Genomic DNA, 21060 nt, shown 5'->3' with positions numbered 1-21060 from the left:
TAAAATCAACAACAAAAAACGGGGGAAAAAATTTGATGTTATGAAACATCGTTGACGTGATGGCGTCATGACGTTGGTGACGTGGCTTGACGGCGGCACGCGGGAAAATTCAGATTGAGCAGCACAGAGCAGCAGCAACAGAAACAACGGGTGAGTGACAAAAACAACGAAATTAAAGATTTAAATAATGAAATAATCACATATCTACAAGATTACTCTGACCTAATTATATGAACTATTGTGTTAGAACATGGTTATGTCGATTGTTTATGTCGATGAGAGCGCTATAGGTTGTGTGTGTGTTCTGTGGGGCTTTTTAAACACATCAGACTGATTAAATTAATATCCTAACGTTACACTGTGGGGAAATATAGTTTATTTTCTTTAGCAGACAAATAATCGATTATCGTTGCATTAGTTTAGTTAATTTGCGCGTTGTGCTTTTGATTATTAGCTAGCAGTAACGTTGCCGTGTCTGATTGTAATACCATGGTACTTTTAATAGTAAGTTACCATGGTATTCTCAGAGGTAACTTGGAATACTATTTTAAAACTATGCTATATATCAAAGTACTGTGGTATTACCATCTAATACCATCACTGTACGTATTTGTATGTGTTGTTACCTTATTAATATATGTAGGTATTTCAAATAATAGCTTGATACATGTTCAAAAATGTATAATATTGTCGTTTTCTTAGGTAAATTTTGTAAATCCTTATCTAGTTGTCACAATGCGCCTGGAAAAGTAATTAAAATATTGGTCAAGTTGAGTTTGAACCTTGATTTGGTGTTAGGCTAATAAATGCATTCGTTTACAACTATGTAAGTGTTTAGTTTTAATGTAAATGTACTGCTTTTCACTCAGTTTCTTAAGATGATGAGTATTATTAATTTAAGAAGTCTTAATCTACACGCATCACAAGTGGTTTATAATAATATAAGTGTAATGTGTTTTGGAGCAGTAAATATGGCAATGAGGAACGCATCCCGGGTGGAGGTGGAGGGCGAGGTCGAGGAAGAGGAAAGTTTTGGGCCACAACCGGTTTCCCGTCTGGAGGTACGATTGCAGTGGCAGATACAAACACAAACATGGTTTGATGTATAAATGTTTATTGATGATGATGTTGTTGTAAATCTCTCTGCAGCAGTGTGGCATTAGCAGCAGTGACATTAAGAAGCTGGAAGATGGTGGTTTTCACACCGTGGAGGCTGTTGCGTACGCGCCCAAGAAAGAGCTGCTGCAAATCAAAGGAATCAGCGAAGCCAAAGCCGACAAGATCCTGGTGAGACCTTGGTCAACATTAGCTGTTTTTCCACTGCCGGGACAGTGCGAGCCAGGGCTAATAACTTGCCAAGCGTGGACAAATAGCCTCATACCTCGAGCCACAAGCCCAAAATCAGCAGCTCAGTAACCCCACAGCGCGGCCTTAAAGGGATAGTTCACTTTGAAATTAAATGTTGGTATGTTTTAGCTTACCTCAAGGACATCCAAGACGTAGGTGTCTTTTTTCCGCAGCAGTTTCAATTTTGATATTTTTAAGTCAAACCGTTCTTGTCTGTCAGTCGTATAATGCAGGTCTATGGTCACTGTCTCAAAGAGCATGCACAGAGTCCAAATTAAAACAATTCCCCATCGTCCAAATTAAAACAATTCCCCATCGTCCAAATTAAACAATTCCCCATCGTCCAAATTAAAACAATTCCCCATCGTCCAAATTAAACAATTCCCCATCGTCCAAATTAAACAATTCCCCATCGTAAGTACACATGGATGGCCTAAGACACGAAACGAGCGGTTTGTGTGAGAAAACGAACAGTATTTATATTGTTTATACCTCTAGTAACACAGCCACGTCCAAGTGATCTGAGGGCGCGAGCGCTTCCTGGTGTGTGAAGTGTGTGCAGACTGGTGCATAGATATACACTAGATGTCGCCTTGGCTACGGCAGTTCATTGGAACGAATGTCTTTAAGGCGACATCTAGTGTATAAATATCTATGCACCAGTCTGCGCACACGTCACACAGCAGGAAGCGCTCGCGCCCTCAGATCATTTGGACGTGTGCTGTGTTACAAGAGGTATAAGCGTTATAAATACTGTTCGTTTTCTCACACAAACCACTCGTTTCGTGTCTTAGGCCATCAATGTGTACTTACGATGGGGAATTGTTTAATTTGGACGATGGAGAATTGTTTTAATTTGGACTCTGTGCATGTTCTTTGAGACAGTGACCATAGACCTGCATTATACGACTGACAGACAAGAACGGTTTGACTTAAAAATATCAAAATTGAAACTACTGCGGAAAAAAGACACCTACGTCTTGGATGTCCTTGAGGTAAGCTAAAACATACCAACATTTTATTTCAAAGTGAACTATTCCTTTAACACGCCTTCATAGAACGATGTCACACAACCCCACCATTTTACCAGCATGGGGCTAGCTGACTGAAAACTGGATAAAAAGACAACATAAAAATAGGACACGTGCTTCCATTTATTTGTGGTCATAGGAATGCACAACACAACTCCATTAAGGCTTTAAGTCCACACATTTAGAGAAATTTTTTTTTATCATGTTTACATAACATTTCTTAATAAAGAATGAGCATTTCTAGCGAAATAATGTGATCTGAGGAGATTTGAGCGATCTCTCACATCTCATGATACTGTTATCCTTTTAGCCAAAGCAACTGAAAACAGATACCAGTTAACCAGAGTATATCTAATTTATAGTTGTGTCCCAAATGATGCACTATGCATTTATACACAACATACTCGTACACTATGTACCCAACCATATAGTGTATGAATTTTATAAGGTTATTTTATCATTCAACGTCTGAGTCTGATAGCCCCTCTGCTACATAATTAAAGCTGCTACAGTTGAGTGTCCAACATTCCACACTTCATTTTTTTCGATTAATTAAGTGCATCATCCGGGTATTTAAAGGGCACTTTTTCTTTTTGAAAATTTTAGTGTGACCACTACTCCCACTATTTATACTACAAAATGTCATAGAATCGTGCATAATTACACGTATAGTGAGAGAGGTTCAAAGACGGCCGTTGTCACAGTCTTGTGACCAAAGATGGCCTGTGATAATTTTCTGAAATTTATCATGATTATCCCACAGTGTTTGCTGCTATGACCTATGTCTACTGACTAGCCAATAAAAATGCAACATGAAATGGCGTATTGATCAATGCGACATGGCGCTAAAACTTAAAACTTCTTACCTCATTTTGCAAAATTGCCATTCCTCTTTTCCCTATCCATGACCGTGTCCATATTCTCCTCTTTCGCTTCCTCTTTTTTTCAGCGCACATAAAAACCACAATTGCTAAAGTCTGATTTTGCTCTATTTGTTTAGTAGCGCATGCTGATGGTTAGGTAGATTGGATGTGCCAAATTGGTCGTAGGAGTGTGTGTGAGTGTGGGTTGCATCAGGAAAGAGTTCTGGCGTAAAACCTGTGCCAAATCCAATGTGTGTGTGTGCAGATAGTTCAGATGAAGTGGACCCTGCAAATGAGCGGGACTAACGCTAGGAAAAAATAAATGCGTGTGTATTTATTATCGCGGTGGTTGATTATGTCACTTTTGTAACTTTAGTTAGTGTGTAATGTTGCTGTTTGAGCATAAACAACATCTGCAAAGTTGCAACGCTTAAAGTTCAAAGCAAAGGAAGATATTTGCTTTTAAAGAAATTGTTTTTTAAGGACTACAACAAACGACTGGTAGGGACTACACGGCAATCCTCCCGGGTTAGGGACATCACCAACCCTAAAATTGACATAAACCCCGCCCCCAGGAACACGCAGTACATGTTGAGAAGAGGAAGAGTTGTTGTAGTCGAGCACATTTGTTAGTCTGCTCAAGCTGTCGCATCCGTCTTTTCACATGCAATACAGTACGTAACACAAATGCAATAGCATGTCACTCTGTAGGCATCTTACAACAGTTCCCACACAAGCGATTTTATAGATTATCATGACAGAATATGCTAATCAATGACTTGAAGATAGTTAACTCCACATCAGCAACATAAATTCATCACCTAACCATTCAGAAACGTCCTGTTGCATTCTACATGTTGTCACTTCTTCTTGAGTCTCTCCATCATTGTCCGACTCCAGTTTAAACGCCATAAAAGGCAGAACATTTTCTGACATTTTAGTGCTTGTCTGCGTGAGGTAATTGGAGCTGCTAACACACACGAGCTTTTGAAGCTCCGCCCCCTGTGCCAGGAGCAGCAGCTCATTTGCATTTAAAGGGACACACATGAAACTACATATTTTTACTGACCCCCAAAAAGGGACAACTTTAACATGCTGTATACAATTATCAGTAGGGTATTTTGAGCTAAAACTCAAAATACAACAGAGACTTATTTTACATATCGAAAAAGGGGCATTATGCCACCCCTTTAACATATGTAGCCCATCGAATCGCAACTAAAGGTTATTTAACATGCTCGCTGGTGTTTAAAAGTGAGTTGAGCTGGAAATTGTTTAAAATGTCTTAAATGTTGAATGTAGCCTGGTACGATAACGCAGTGTTTGCTTTGTTCATGACCACTTCTCTTACCCCAGTTGGCCTGATTTGGACCAAGGTATTCGGCGGGCCAAAACCCCTGGCCGTTGTCCCCTGAGAAAGCCCCGAAAAGGCCAGATCAAGCCCCAGAAGTGACAGTGGAAACACGACTGGCCCTGACACACACTAGCATGCTCGCTTTTGGCCCGACAGTGGAACACGGCTATTGCTATCTGTTATTCTGTGTGTTAGTGATTTGTACAAACCTCTAACTCTGTAACCAACAGACAGAGGCTGCTAAGATGGTTCCTATGGGATTCACCACAGCGACTGAGTTCCACCAGCGCAGAGCTGAAATCATCCAGATCTCCACAGGATCTAAAGAGCTTGATAAACTCCTGCAGGGTGAGACACTGAACTGAACTGTCAGGCAGAGAATAATCCACTTTATACTGAATCACCTGACTGAATCTTTCTCTGTCTGTGTTGCGCAGGAGGATTCGAGACGGGATCCATCACTGAGATGTTTGGTGAGTTTCGCACTGGAAAGACGCAGCTGTGTCACACACTGGCCGTCACCTGCCAGGTAACACACACATTATTTTTCCTCCTTTAAAAAAATAAAAAAATAGAATTAAAGGATAACCGTCGCCAAAATGCACCCTAGTGTCTTTTTGTTAATCTACCCGAGGCGAACTTTCGTTTAAAAGCGTAATTAGAATGGAAACGCCACTTTTAAGTTTGACCGTATTTTCGTTTTCGGTCAAATTGCCTTGTGAATGGGAGTGCTTGGGGCACTTCTATGATAGCATCAAAATCGCTATTTTTAAAACACTAAGAAGGCTCGACACAACATGAAACTTTGCTCTCAGTATCACCAGAGGCTCTACACATGAACTCCAGCATTGAGGACATTGTTTGTGTACACAGAGTTTACTAAAAAGAAAGGTTTTGAACAACTCACTGTCTCTGTGTCCGCCGGCATTTTGACAGTCAAAAATAGTCAATCTCCGAACGCGAATAAACTGACTCTGAATTTTAGTATTGCCTCTTATATGAGGATCCTTTTTCAAATACAAGGTCAATATTGATTTTCACTAACGAGAAAACCACAAATTATCCGTGAATTTATATGGAACTGAGCCTTAGGAGCTTTCCATCTTTACTCTCCTCCATCTTTACTCTCCTCCATCTTTACTCTCCTCCATCTTTACTCTCCTCCCTGTTACGTTGCATTCGGAGATCGACTATTTTTGACTGTCAAAATGCCGGCGGACACAGAGACAGTGAGTTGTTGCACAAACAATGTTCTCAATGCTCGAGTTCATGTGTAGAGCCCCTGGTGATACTTAGAGCAAAGATTTAACAAGAACTCTGCAAAGTTATATCCAGTATTTTAACCCCTGTTAAACTAAATAACCATGTAAATCTGGTAAACACAGTAACTTTTATCTTTATTAAAACATGAACTTTGCATTTCAGCTGCCCATAGATCAGGGCGGTGGGGAAGGAAAAGCCATGTACATCGACACTGAAGGAACCTTCCGTCCCGAGAGACTGCTGGCTGTGGCGGAGAGGTCAGAGCCGCTTTCTGAACACTCAAATGAATCCAGTATGTGCAAAACATTGACCTCTGTGTTTGGCTCTGCGTCAGGTACGGGTTGGTGGGCAGTGACGTGTTGGATAATGTGGCGTACGCCAGGGCCTTCAACACAGACCATCAGACACAGCTGCTGTATCAGGCCTCCGCTATGATGACTGAGTCCAGGTAACACACACATCCAGCCAGAAACTGACTCCAGATTGCTTCCACTCGCTCCACGTGCTGAAATATTCTCAATCTGTCTTCAGATATGCTCTGCTGATCGTAGACAGCGCCACTGCACTTTACAGGACAGATTACTCTGGACGAGGAGAGCTGTCCGCCCGTCAGGGGCATCTGGGACGCTTTCTGCGCATGCTGCTCCGTCTCGCAGACGAGGTAAAGCAGCTCTTCACAAATTGCAGAATCTATAACACCGTGTCCTAACTACACGCGACGCGATAAAATTCCAGCGACAGGCAATGTGTCTGTCCACACTAGACGCGACACGACTGTGAGACGCCACAACGTCAATCAAAAATCACAGCCAATCAGAACGGCGTGTGGGCGGAGTCTCGCGGCAAGTGCACAGCACTAGAGTAATCTTGACGGCACTCGCAAGAAAATGGATAAATAGCTACATAATCAAATTCACAAATATTACACCATTTAAAAAATACATAGGCTACTGAGTTACTAAAACAATCTTTGTCAAATAATACACTTGTTTGTTCACAGTTTTAACGTTCTTGTTTCCATTTGTTTAATTTCAAGATCTGAGGTGAATTATATCCATTGTTGCTTTTACAGCTACAAAGCTGGAGCACTAAATGATATTCAAAGTCACATTACACGCTTTTAACATTAAATAAAGCACATAAACAGTACCTGAGATTATCATTGCCACACTTTGTGTTTGTTAGGCTATTCCAGCGCGACGTCGCAGAAAAATAGAAACCGTTTCTAAATTAGAAACGTCGCATGTCACCGTCACGCCTGGTTAGGACAAAAACTCTGATTAACATGGAAAAGATACCTTTTATCTCGTGTCGCGGTAGTTAGGACACGGTGTAAGAGGATTTTTTTTTAAATCGCTTTTATAATAATTTCATATGTATCTTTTATAATGTTTTACCCTTTTACCAAATTTTTAATTTAGTAATACCCTGTAGAAGCTGTATTACATACAGTATTTACATATAATCCACAAGATGTGCCATGCGTTTAGTATTATTATTATAGTATACTATTATAATTTTATTTTAAATTTTAGTTCATGTTAGTAATTTAGTTGCGTTTTTGCCTTTTTATTTTTTTTTTTTTTTAGTAACACTTAAAGACTTTATGTATAATTAATTATAATGGTATTCATAATGTACATTATATCTCTCATTAAATAATTGTAACCAAAGTTAAAATGCATTATAATATTTGCAGATTCCTTGTTACATCTGAAATCGGTTTCTTTGTCATGCGTTTTAATGTATTATACTTTCTAAAGTTGTAACCGTGAATATATAAATATTATAACGTATTATAACTGTGGTTATTGTTCATGAGAACATACAATGCATTAAAAAGGTGAGTTACAAGGCATAATTAATACATTAAATATACTTTTATAATGCATTATATATAGGCTTTAAGTACGTTACCTTTTTTTTTTTGGTCTATAGTTTTATTTCAGTTTTAGTTTAAAAAGATTTAGTTAAAAAAAGAAATGTTGAGGAATGTTACCTTGGCAACTAGATAAAAAAAAAGAATACAAAATTAAGAATGAAAAATAATTTTCCATTTGTTAACAAAAACATGTTTTTAATGCTTCTAATTTTAGTTTAGTGAACCTGTATTCATTGACTGCTCCTTTATTTGAACTGTCCAATAGCATTTGGATATTGACAAATGGATATTGAAAAGCAATTTTTAAATGCTTAAATGTTGCATTAAAAAAAAACATTTATGAATGTATTGCATTTACATAATTTTTTTGGACATGAATAAACAATTTTTAAATATCTTTTTAAAGTGATTTATTAGTTTCTAACATTTAACTGCACTTTTAAACATTAAATAGTTTTAAATATCTTATTTTGGACGTTTTATTTATTTACATTTAACTATGCTTTTAAACATTAAACTGTTTAAACAAGTTTTACATGTTTGTCAGTTTGAACTGTTTTATTTAAGTTAATTAAATTAACCATTTAATTTAAGTGGCACAGCTTGTCCTTCATTAGTGTCTTGTACAGGGTTCCCGCGGGGTCTTAAAAAGTCCTAAATTTTGAACTTTAAATTTAAGGCCTTAAAACGTCTTAAAAACAGGCAGATTTTCATCCGCGGTCTTAAATTTCATTTAGTCAGGTCTTAAAAAAGATTTTACCCTCGTTCATTTCCAGAAACGCTGGCTGCAGAAAGTTATCACAAAGTAGCAAAAAAGTATCGAAGTCGCTCGCCAAGAGGCAGTTGTTCGTTCAAATGTAAGCGCGCTTATAATTGAAGCGACGCGCTCGTTTTTTCCCAGGCACAACGACGTGAAAAAAGACATGAAGGATGGGGGTGCACCCAAACACTACGGGGTTTTTTCTTTTCTTCGTAAATAAATCTTGTAACAGAGCTACAGCAAGCGTTTTTCGGCGGTGGAAATCCATTAGCCACTAAAACTTCTTTGTCATTGTGGAGAGCGCAGGGCATGGTTGCATAGCAACGACAGACGCCACGGGAAAATCGGACCGAATTTTACTATTAATAATAAAAGATAAGCTAAAGTGTATTGAAAATGTCAGTAAATCATTTTTTATAAAAAGAATGAGTCAAAAAAGATAAATTAAAGTCTGAAATATGTGAGGTTTACCCTTTTATAAAAACCTTTTTTGTCAACTTTATTTTAACTTGTACATGTTCTGGATATCATTTTTAATCTTATTATTTTAATGTTTATGTTAGTGCGTATTGATGCTAATTTTATTTGTTATTTGCTGTTTTTCGACATAAAACTTGGTGAATTGATTTCATTGTGTAGTATTAGTACTTTTTGAACAGGATTCTGTGATAACTGATAATTTTTGGCACTATAATAATTAAATGAAATGTTCATGCCATTTTATCTCTAGTTATGATCAACTAAAATCAACTAATTATGTGTTTTTTACAGTAGGCCTATAATATGCAAAGTACAATTTTCTATAAAAAAATTATATCTGATTCTGTTCTTTTCTCTGACACGCGTTGCTGGGTCTGGAAGGTTACTAATGTGATTGCTTTATCTGTAAATTAAGTTAATGCTTTTTCAATTACTGAATTCATTGAAATAAAATGAATTCTTTGATTTGAATATTTTTTTTGCCAATGCTTAAGATTCTTTAAGATTAAGATCTTTTAAGTCTTAAATTTCAATCTTTATGGTCTTAAAATGTCTTAAAAAGGTCTTAAATTTGACTAACTGAAACCTGCAGGAACCCTGCTTGTATATGCCGTGAGCTCATGGATATATGTATGTGTGTTGTCTTGTATGTAGTTTGGCGTGGCCGTTGTCATCACTAACCAGGTGGTAGCACAGGTGGACGGAGCGGCGATGTTTTCTGCAGATCCCAAGAAGCCGATTGGAGGAAACATTCTGGCACACGCATCGACTACTCGGTAAAACTTAGCAGTGTATGATGGTGTCGATCGATGCTCACATGCTCTATAGGTTAATAATGTCTGTGTCTCTCGTGTAGATTATACCTGCGGAAGGGTCGAGGTGAGACGAGGATATGTAAGATCTACGACTCCCCATGTTTGCCTGAGTCGGAGGCCATGTTTGCCATTAATGCTGATGGAGTAGGAGATGCCAAAGACTGAAACTTGCACAGATCAGAGAAACGACCTGCACCGCTGTGAGCCATACGAGACCATCAGCAGGAGAAGAGACTCCTTTAAAATGGTTGAAATGTGTTTAGTCTGGAATTATACTTTGGAAAAAGAATGAACCCTTGAGAGTGAAATTCATGATTTATTTACATGCGTGCAGATTGATGGATCTGAGTGATTTGAGCTGGTGTAATTATTTGCTCTTTAGTGTGACGTCAACCTCTTTATTTGTTATTTACAGCTTTTTGTTATATTTGTGCGTTTTGTCTGGACTGAATCTTTTTCTTGTACATAAAACTACTCATAAAGCGTTTTATCCGTTAAACTAATAAAGGTGTGTTTGTTTGAATGTATATGCCAAAAGAGGATTGAACCATTAAAATAGATGGGGGGGGGGGGGCAGCAAAATACTGAGAGACAATTGTGGAATTTTATTGTCATATTTCAGGAATTCACTTCATTTCAAAATGAAATCAAACAAACATCATGTAATTGATTAGACGGTTAAATAATTTCACAGCCTTTAAATATTTAAAAAAAAAAACAAGGAATGATCAGAGTTGCCTTCATATTTTTGAAAAGGAATGAAATTCAGTGTTTTATGTAGAAATGAGATATGTGAACAATAGTAAATAACTTTTATATATAATATTGAGGGGGGAGGGGGGGGTTCAGATTACTGGAAGGAAAATATCCATTTTAATAACGCACATCCATTGTAGACATTAAATAAATAAAATAGAGCACATATTTGGTGAAATTAGATCACAGTTTATCAGACCCCCCACCCTAATGATCGATACTGCTTTTCGATAGGTCAGCAGTGCTGTCAATCAAAGCCTTCAGCTCCTCCTGTAGAGCGGCGCTGTCCGAATCCTGAAGAAACAGAACAATCAATCTGAGAAATTAAAACTACAACAAAAAAATGTCACATGATGAATCAAATGCTGCCAATCCTAGTGAAACTATTAATGCCCAGTTTACACCTGGTATTAAGATGCGTTTTGGTCGATCGGATCACAAGTGGACGGCACTAAATACAGGTGTAAAGGGGGTCTAAAATGTTTTGAGCTCGTCCACTTTCAACGATCGGATTGCTTTCGTAGTGTAAACGCTCATGTGGTCGAATGTGTTCAAACAGCCACAAAAGACCGTCTACTCTCCGTCTAATGATCTAATGGGTAACATGAGAAGTGAACTAGCCAGACTGGATTTAAACTTTGTTGGGTGAAGACCCAAGTTTGGTTTGAAGATGAAAAATGTACCAAGCTCAATGTTCTCTCACCATTCCTGATTTCTAACACACACTCACAGCGTTCGGCTGGTCTTGTGGCTGAAACTAAAGCTGATGCTCTCCATGTTTTTCCGTCATCTTCGGTCGTGTTCATGTGTAAATTGCGTGAGCTTATTTTAGATTAGATCGAAAGATCTGAAAAGCCCATCCATTTACCTGCTCATAGACCCTCCGCCTGAAGAAATCAGGACAGAAGTGGTTGAAAGTGGACAAAAGAGACAGATTAAAACACCAGGTGTAAACGGGAATGTGTCTCCCTCGTCCACTTGTGATCCGATCTTAATGCCAGCTGTAAACAGGGCCTAAGAGTACAAATGCACTTCACCTCATTTGCTCCTGCTGGTGTGCTCAGAGATAACTGGACCCAATTTCTGGCCTCTGACACGTTTCCAAGCTCCTTATGACACTGAAAACAAAAGGATATAAATGCATTTTATTCCAATAAGAAATCCTTTTTAAAGCAGTTATTTCACAAATATTTAAAGGCATGCAGGTCTGGAATGACATGAGGGTATCTCAGTGACACAATTGTCATTTTTAGATGAACTGTCCCTTTAAGAGAATGACATGTCTTGAAGAATAAACCCATTATGTGTTGTGTAGACAATACCTTGGCGATATAAAGCCGGACTGTTTTAGAGAATCCAGGATTTAACTCTTCCGCCTAGAGATCGGAAACATCAAGGAATGTTTGATGAAGCTGTAAATCTCAGATCCACATCACTTCATAATACTGATCAAAGACTAGCAACCAATCGATACCTTGAGGAAGTTCTCCAAAGCTTCATTCAATGAGGATGTAGGAGGAGTTTCATAAAGCGTGGCGGCAGCTTTCCTCTCCAACCAACCCAGAGAGCTCACCTACAACACACACAGACCTTATGAGGGTTTGGTACAGCCGTCTGAAAGCGGTTAACATTCTCTTACAGTAAGTTTACATGCATCCAAGGTCAAAAACCACTTTAATTTTATGCAGCATCACCTCAGTTCTCAGTGTTTAAAATGGTTCGATCAAGGATTCAGCCTCTCTAAACCCCTCCTCTGCTCTGATTGGTCAGACAACCCAGTCTGTTGTGATTGGTCGACCGCTTACAGTGCGTGACAGAAACCAAATGCCCATTACCATGTCTGAATTTCAGCACCAGATCTTCCTCAGCACTTGTAAACACAGTGATATGAACAGTAACAAGGGCGTCGTTGTATGTGAGCAGCCAATAGGCGGGCATTATGCAAATTTGTTTCAAGCAGGAAATAAGACTGGAATTACTGATAATAATACTAATTATTGCTCGTTTCAGGCAGTTTAGAATCAGTTCTTTCTTTTGGGAGACAATAACTTTTATCTTTGAATGTTTGCAGACCTTTTACGTTCACAAACAGCTATATTACATACTAAATGAAAGGTAATATCTGAAAAAAGCGCAATAGGGGCTTGTTAATTATTGCTGAGATTGTTGGCATTGTTTGATCAGTCTGAACTGACCTCTAAACACCAGCGGCCGAGCAGGTAGAAACAGGTCGGATCATCGTCACGCAGAGCCAAAGCTCGATCCAAATGCTCCTGTCAGAACATCCAGGAACAAAGTCATTAAACACACACGCCTGAAGTCAATGAAGGAAGACACTCGTGTTCATCTGAGATCGCTGGCTCACCTTCAGAACGCGGCCGCTTTTCAGTTTTCCGTGGATGCTCTCGTACTGTGAAGACAAGCGTGCGAGGACGGCAAACCTGACAGAGAGTGCCGATGTATTATGAACTACAGACATTATAAGTCATCTCGTACAGCAGAGGTGAAGGGTATGGTATGGAAGTTTGTTTTTGCCACAGAATAAAAAGAAAATTATAAAAAGGTAATAACTTTTTATCTCACAATTCCAATTATATTTCTCCAAATTGTTACTTTTTTGGGCAATTCTGAGTTTATATCACACAATTCTTACTTTCTTCTTACAATTACGAGTTTATATCACACAATTCTGACATTTTTGTCTTACAATTAGGAGTTTATATCTCACAATTCTGACTTTTTATCTTACAATTGCAAGGTTATAACACATTTCTGACTTTTTTCTCGCAATTCCGAGTTTACATTCTCACAATTCAGACTTTTTTCTCGCAAATTACGAGTTTATATCTCACAATTCTACATTTATTTCTTACAATTCTGAGTTTATATCTCACAATTCTTACTTTCTTCTTACAATTAGGAGTTTATATCACACAATTCTGACATTTTTGTCTTACAATTAGGAGTTTATATCTCACAATTCTGACTTTTTATCTTACAATTGCAAGGTTATAACACAATTCAGACTTTTTTCTCGCAAATTACGAGTTTATATCTCACAATTCTACATTTATTTCTTACAATTCTGAGTTTATATCTCACAATTCTTACTTTCTTCTTACAATTAGGAGTTTATATCACACAATTCTGACATTTTTGTCTTACAATTAGGAGTTTATATCTCACAATTCTGACTTTTTATCTTACAATTGCAAGGTTATAACACATCTCTGACTTTTTTTTCTAGCAATTATGAGTTTATATTTCACAATTCAGACTTTTTTCTCGCAAATTACGAGTTTATATCTCACAATTCTACATTTATTTCTTACAATTCTGAGTTTATATCTCACAATTCTTACTTTCTTCTTACAATTACGAGTTTACATCTCACAATTTTGACTTTTTTCTTAAAATTAGGAGTTTATCGCACAATTCAGACTTTTTTCTCACAATTCCAAGTTTATATCTCACAATTTTAACTTTTTTCTCGTAATTATTTGTTTATCTCACAATTCTGACTTTTTTCTCGCAAATTACGAGTTTATATCTCACAATTCTACATTTATTTCTTACAATTCTGAGTTTATATCTCACAATTCTTACTTTCTTCTTACAATTACGAGTTTATATATAAACATTATTATTGTGAGATATAAAACTCACTACTGTGAGAAAAAAAAAAAAGTGAATTTTGAGAAAAAGTTCGAAAATGTGCGAAAAAAAATAAAAAATTCTGTGGCAGAAACAAGCTTCCATAGAAGAAAGTGTGTGCTGTTTTCATACCACTTGTGACAATCTGCACTCAGTCCATTCCTCATCAGCGCTGCCTCGGCTTCATAATGACCTTAAGTGTTAAAAGGTCAAAGGTCAGTGCATTTACAGTACATTATAAGCTGCAATCCAATTCATAAGGTCCCTAGAGAGTGTTTAATGCTTCCTAATGTAGGATGCTCAGCAGGGGCAGTGACTTTCTCACAAAGCATGATGTTAGGAAGTGTAGTCCACTTCCTAGTGTGTGACTGGAACGAAATGTCACTTAATATTTCCTCACCTTGCTCTGCGTAGTTTCTCTTTTCTTCTCTGTTGTCCGTCGTCTCACACACGTCGCTGTAGGCACGAGCCAGTCGCCACATAAACTCCACATTATCAGCATACTGACACACATACACAAAGAAACACAATTTTTATTACAGTTGATATGATTCAGCTTTATTTTTATTGTTTTATCATTTCAAACAATCTTTTTTTTAAATATTTTGTGTAATTATGCTATCTTTTTTTATATACTTGCCACTTGCTTAAAATTTTTACTATAAAATATGGGGTGGATAAGATTTTTTTTCTGTTTGAAAGAAGTCTCTTCTGCTCACCAAGGCTACACTTATTTAATCAAAAATACAGTGAACCCGTAATATTGTGAAATATTATTACTATTTCAAATAACTGTTTTCTATTTAAATTTATTGTAAAATGTAATTTATTCCTGTGATGCAAAGCTGAATTTTCAGTCTTCAGTGTCACGTGATTCTTCAGAAATCATTCTAATATGCAGATTTGCTGCTCAAGAAACATCTCTTTGGTTATCATTATATAAATGCTCTCTAGACATCAGTCGCTCACCAGTGGTCTGTTCTCCGCCAGCAGCTTGAAGCCCTCTGCTTTTTTCCCAGAGTCCCCTGCATGCAGCAGATCACACTGGGCGAGCAGGAAGGAGAGTTCAGGGCTGGGACTGTCCGTTAAAGTGTCCACCATTAACCCGGCATCTTCATCATCGTCTTCCTCAAGCTGCGAATCGTCCTGTTGCAGCGTGAGCACCGTGGCACAGCTCTGCTCTTCCTCCTCATCCGAGTCTCTGCCGTCATCCTCCCCATCTTTATCCGTCTCGCGATCCGTCTCTCTGTCCGTGTAGTCGGACTCAACGTTGGAGTATGCCGTGGAGTATCTGTGGAAGAGCTCGAGAGCTACACATCATCCTGTATGTACAAACATCAAGTGTGACACCGCAGCTCTAGAGCCCTATTCGGACGGGATCAACTTTACAAGCGTAGATGGTAGGGGTGGGAATCTTTTACCATCTCACGATTCGATTCGATTCCGATTCTTGAGGCCACGATTCGATTCGATTCCGATTCTTGAGGCCACGATTCGATTCAAAATCGATTTTCGATTCAAAAAGATTTTCGATTCAAAACAATTCGATTTTATTCATAATGATTTCTAATCAGGTTTCTGATCATGATCTACTCTCATCTGCTTTGCTATACAGAGTGACAAACATAATGACAGACATTAAAGTGTCTTTTTCACATTTATTAAGTTCAATTCTCAGGGAAGTGCCTTATATCAAAAACATTGAAAAAATGTTTTTACTTGGTAGCCTACTTTTAAAGCAAAGTATTTATGATGACCCATAACGAACTTACTTCTAATACTTCCTATATTAATTTTATTAATAAAACAAATGGAAGTGATTTGGCAAGTCAACTGTAAGGTTACATTTGCCAGCATATGTCCCAACATTGCTGAGAACCAACAGGAAAATAAATGTGTGCTTGTACTAGCAGCATACTTGTAGTAAATTAATACAAACTTCAGCATATTCTGAATCTCTAGCATAGTAGCATTTAATAATAGACTTCTAACCAACATCCTCTTGTTATTTCCAATTAGCAATATAATCCTTCACACACACACAAAAAACAAACATTTTGCTGTAGCAAATTCACAAACAGTTTTCGTTCAAAAATATAGAATTATGTACCAGAAGCTATCATAACGTATAATGCTTGTGGACTTATGCATATTCTGAATAATTAGTAACATACAAAGTCGCTCTTGACTTATAGTAGGCCTACACAACTAAATAATAAAGAGTTATGACTTGAAATGTTTGCTGTATACCACAATCAAAAACAGCTTATACAAAGAAAGTGAATGAACATCTGCAGAGAGTAACTTACAGTCAAAATGTAACTTTTTGTGACTGGCATTGCACATTTGGCGCTTAGCCATCATGCGTCCGTTATGTGCGCGTCTCTGTTATGTGCACGCCACAGACTGTCCGCGCACGTGCACGTCCGCTTCAGAGTTCCGTCAATGTTACGTTATTAGAATTTTTTTTTTTTTTTAGAAAATCTATTTTTGACATTTGTGAATCGATTCAGAATCGTCCACGTCCCGAATCGCGATTCATCTAAGAATCGATTTTTTCCCCCACCCCTAGTAGATGGAGTAATGTAATTTACCACAGGACGTCTGTAATATTAATGGCCAGTTCGCACGGGATAAGAGATCTCAGTAAAACTAGCAGAAGTGGGAGAGTAACTCCATTTACACACCGCCGTCACTCCTGTCGTCATGTGTGTATTACACTGCTTCCTGATATCACGTGCACAAACACATATAATCTACACTCACCTAAAGGATTATTAGGAACACCTGTTCAATTTCTCATTAATGCAATTATCTAATCAACCAATAACATGGCAGTTGCTTCAATGCATTTAGGGGTGTGGTCCTGGTCAAGACAATCTCCTGAACTCCAAACTGAATGTCAGAATGGGAAAGAAAGGTGATTTAAGCAATTTTGAGCGTGGCATGGTTGTTGGTGCCAGACGGGCCGGTCTGAGTATTTCACAATCTGCTCAGTTACTGGGATTTTCACACACAACCATTTCTAGGGTTTACAAAGAATGGTGTTTAAAGGGAAAAACATCCAGTATGCGACAGTCCTGTGGGCGAAAATGCCTTGTTGATGCTAGAGGTCAGAGGAGAATGGGCCGACTGATTCAAGCTGATAGAAGAGCAACTTTGACTGAAATAACCACTCGTTACAACCGAGGTATGCAGCAAAGCATTTGTGAAGCCACAACACGCACAACCTTGAGGCGGATGGGCTACAACAGCAGAAGACCCCACCGGGTACCACTCATCTCCACTACAAATAGGAAAAAGAGGCTACAATTTGCACGAGCTCACCAAAATTGGACAGTTGAAGACTGGAAAAATGTTGCCTGGTCTGATGAGTCTCGATTTCTGTTGAGACATTCAGATGGTAGAGTCAGAATTTGGCGTAAACAGAATGAGAACATGGATCCATCATGCCTTGTTACCACTGTGCAGGCTGGTGGTGGTGGTGTAATGGTGTGGGGGATGTCTTCTTGGCACACTTTAGGCCCCTTAGTGCCAATTGGGCATCGTTTAAATGCCACAGCCTACCTACTTAGGCTGTGGATCCCTACTTAGGATGGCTACTTCCAGCAGAATAATGCACCATGTCACAAAGCTCGAATCCTTTCAAATTGGTTTCTTGAACATGACAATGAGTTCACTGTACTAAAATGGCCCCCACAGTCACCAGATCTCAACCCAATAGAGCATCTTTGGGATGTGGTGGAACGGGAGCTTCGTGCCCTGGATGTGCATCCCACAAATCTCCATCAACTGCAAGATGCTATCCTATCAATATGGGCCAACATTTCTAAAGAATGCTTTCAGCACCTTGTTGAATCAATGCCACGTAGAATTAAGGCAGTTCTGAAGGCGAAAGGGGGTCAAACACAGTATTAGTATGGTGTTCCTAATAATCCTTTAGGTGAGTGTGTATATATATATATAAAACAGTTATGTCCGGTCGAACGATGTATTAATTAACTTCAGATTGGATTGTGTTGGTAATAGGCACTTACCTAACGCTAAAAGAAGTTTTGTGCCTCTAACAAATGATTTCGATCTTCTTTCTGATCTGAATGGTGTGTGGAAAACACTTGAGTTTTTGTCCCAGCATCTAGAACACAACTGAATGCTTTTTCAAGTGTCTCCATACTTGAAAAACCACGGAAAACTACTTTTAAACAGGAAATGACAAAATATTTACGTACATATTTACAGCGGGTCTATTCGCACGGGATTAGCACTACCTGAGGTCATTTTTCCGGACCTTTTTACTGAAGGTAAAAGTTGCCGTAATCTTCACTGACATTAATGATAACTGAGATGCACATTCGGACGGGACTAAAATCACTGAGAAGCTCTGGTAATTATTACTCTACCCCACCTCTCGATGTTAAACTAGTCCCGTCCGAATAGGGCTGTGACGCTGTGACATACCCGACTTCACTGTCATCATATTGACTGGCGGCGCCGGCACTGGCGGTGAAATAAATGGAGCTGGAGCTCACAGATTCAGAGCGTTCCCTCGGCATGAGCGTCCGCCGACGCCGCGATCTCTGACTCTCCTCCACAGTCTTCCTGAAGTCAGAAGAAAGAAGAGAGAGAATAAGAGGAGAGAATGGAGACAAGAGATTCAAATGAGACAAGTGAGAGTCAGAAGAAAAAGAAGAGAGAGAATAAGAGGAGAAGAAAGTCAGCTGAGACAATGGAGACTCAAATGAGACTAGAGTCTGATGAGACAAGAGAGAGACTCAGATGAGACAAGAGAGTCAAGTGAGACATAAGGCAGACTCAAATGAGACAAGTGACAGTCAGATGAGACAAGAGAGAGACACAAATGAGACAAGAGAGTTGAGTGAGACATAAGGTAGGCTCAGATGAGACAAGTGAAAGTCAGATGAGACAAGAGAGAGAATAAGATGAGAAAAGAGGAAATCAAATGAGACAAGAGAGTCAGATGAGACAGTTGCGAGACTTAGATAAGACGAGAGAAGGTCAGAAGAAACAAGAAAGAGAATGAGAGGAGAGAAAGTCAGCTGAGACAATGGAGACTTAAATGAGACGCGTCAGGTGAGACAGGAAGGAGACTCAGATGAGACAAGTGAAAATCAGACGAGACAAAAGAGAGAATGAGACGAAAGACAGTCAGAAAGACTCAGATGAGACCCGAGAGTCGGATGAGACAGGATGGAGACTCAAATGAGAAGAGATGACAGGGGATCAGATGAGAAGAAACACTGATCACACACTTCACATCTTCAGCGATGGTGGTGGTGATGTCCCTCAGACCCTCACGCAGCTCTGCGATCTCATTCCTCAGGCTGGACACACTCTTCATCACCTCATCCAGAGTCTTCCTCAGTTCCACATGCTGCTCAGGAGACAAACCCCTCACTGCTGCAGAAAGAGCCGCAGAGTCCACTGAACACACACACACACACACACACACACACACACACACACACACACACAGAGAGAAAGCAGCTCGTCAGTGTCATATACATGTGTGCAGTGTGCCAGATCATATTTATCGTGTGATATACAATGTTTTGAGAGAAACAGAGAGAACATAATGATGATTTTTTTATTATTATTATTATTGAATGCCAGTCACATACAGTCAATCCAACATATAGTGTAATAATATGAAACAAATATAGACTACAACAAATAGGAAAAGAAAATATACAGTGTAATTTATAAAATAATAATACAAGTAAAAAGAAAGAAAATAATATAAACAGAAAAAAGAACAGGTATGAGATCATCATATAAATAGCAGAAAAGCTTCACATAGAGACCTACTGCGTGTTGCTAACTATTTTTCAACCCAAGTAGTAACTCAATATAACTTTTCATATCTATCTGAAATAACAAAAAGTTGGCTTTGCCTTCAGCCCATTTTTGTTTATGTATGTAGTATTTCCCCAAAAATGATGATGTTTTGGTCCATACCTGCGTCATTCTGCGACCCGGAGCTCGTGTTGTGCAGCAGAAGGCGTCTGTTTCTCCGCCTGAGAGCCTCTTTAATGATCAATACTGCGATCAGGCCGGTGCTGAGAGTCACACTGACACCGAGACCGATCAGTGCGCTCTTACCGAACCAGCTCATCGTGTCCTGTGCGGAAAACCCCCCTGTATCCTCCCGTATCAGTACATCTGCGTTTCTCTAGCGCGGATCTAACTCGCTGGCACTTTATTCATACATGATATAAGTTAGAGATATAAACACGGCTCCGGCTCATATTCTCACTCTCGGTTATTTAATTTATGCCTAAATATCTGAACCGCATCAAACTTACGCTTTTTGACAGCTGAAGACATGCGCGTGCGTGTGTGTGTGTGTGTGTGTGAGAGAGAGAGCGAGTGTGTATGTGGGCGCATTAGCGCAACCTGGCGGACAGGAGGTTTGACGCTACAGTTGTTTTTCATTTTACAAACTTGTACATAATTCAGATTACAATGTAATCTTTACGTTACATAACAATAACATTATTTAAAAACACATAGATATTGAAGAAGAAAACAAAAAATAAGGTGAAAAATGACAAAATTTCAAATAAAATACTCAATAAAGCAAAGATGAAAAAAATATGTAGACTACAATAATAATTCATATCAAGGGTCACTGACAAATAAGGTGGAGAAATATTTTTAAAAATCAAGTTTAAAATATGCGCCATGTTCCTATAATCTTTGTATCCATGTTGTTTTAAAAAAAGTTTTTACCATTTTCTATAAAAGTTTTAATGACTTATTTGGTCTAATCATCAAGTACATAATAAAGTAAAACTAAAAACACTAAATATAATAATAACAATAATTGTAATTATT

The 21060-nt window shown here is 38.5% G+C and overlaps 2 protein-coding genes across 2 annotated transcripts; one reads left to right on the top strand and one right to left on the bottom strand.

Annotated features, from left to right (window-relative positions):
- Window positions 1-42: 42 nt before the first annotated feature.
- On the top strand, window positions 43-10599 carry rad51 (RAD51 recombinase). Its single transcript, XM_081378475.1, has 10 exons — window positions 43-150; window positions 967-1061; window positions 1150-1287; window positions 4826-4943; window positions 5033-5124; window positions 6021-6115; window positions 6193-6306; window positions 6390-6519; window positions 9635-9756; window positions 9837-10599. The coding sequence occupies exons 2-10, from the start codon at window positions 972-974 to the stop codon at window positions 9958-9960; spliced, it is 1023 nt and encodes a 340-aa protein (XP_081234601.1). The 5' UTR covers window positions 43-150; window positions 967-971; the 3' UTR covers window positions 9961-10599.
- On the bottom strand, window positions 10379-20626 carry rmdn3 (regulator of microtubule dynamics 3). The gene is made up of 12 exons (XM_081378474.1): window positions 20182-20626; window positions 19476-19647; window positions 18664-18804; window positions 15175-15496; window positions 14606-14708; window positions 14338-14398; window positions 12917-12992; window positions 12747-12824; window positions 12026-12124; window positions 11874-11927; window positions 11589-11669; window positions 10379-10845 (listed from the first exon to the last, which is right to left on the bottom strand). The coding sequence occupies exons 1-12, from the start codon at window positions 20336-20338 to the stop codon at window positions 10759-10761; spliced, it is 1431 nt and encodes a 476-aa protein (XP_081234600.1). The 5' UTR covers window positions 20339-20626; the 3' UTR covers window positions 10379-10758.
- Between the last annotated feature and the right edge of the window lie 434 nt (window positions 20627-21060).

Source organism: Scardinius erythrophthalmus (assembly GCF_964197995.2).
Source record: "Scardinius erythrophthalmus genome assembly, chromosome: 11".
NCBI classification, from domain to species: domain Eukaryota; kingdom Metazoa; phylum Chordata; class Actinopteri; order Cypriniformes; family Leuciscidae; genus Scardinius; species Scardinius erythrophthalmus.
This window is presented reverse-complemented; position numbering and strand designations above follow the sequence as displayed.

Excerpts from the sequence above, each read along its gene's own strand:
- rad51 (XM_081378475.1), top strand. The coding sequence starts at position 972 with ATGGCAATGAGGAACGCATCCCGGGTGGAGGTGGAGGGCGAGGTCGAG. Across the intron at positions 1,288-4,825 it reads CCAAAGCCGACAAGATCCTG|ACAGAGGCTGCTAAGATGGT; the intron begins GTGAGACCTTGG and ends TGTAACCAACAG. Across the intron at positions 6,520-9,634 it reads TGCTCCGTCTCGCAGACGAG|TTTGGCGTGGCCGTTGTCAT; the intron begins GTAAAGCAGCTC and ends TCTTGTATGTAG.
- rmdn3 (XM_081378474.1), bottom strand. The coding sequence starts at position 20,338 with ATGAGCTGGTTCGGTAAGAGCGCACTGATCGGTCTCGGTGTCAGTGTG. Across the intron at positions 12,993-14,337 it reads AGTGCAGATTGTCACAAGTG|GTTTGCCGTCCTCGCACGCT; the intron begins GTATGAAAACAG and ends ACTCTCTGTCAG. Across the intron at positions 12,125-12,746 it reads TCGGCCGCTGGTGTTTAGAG|GTGAGCTCTCTGGGTTGGTT; the intron begins GTCAGTTCAGAC and ends TGTGTGTTGTAG.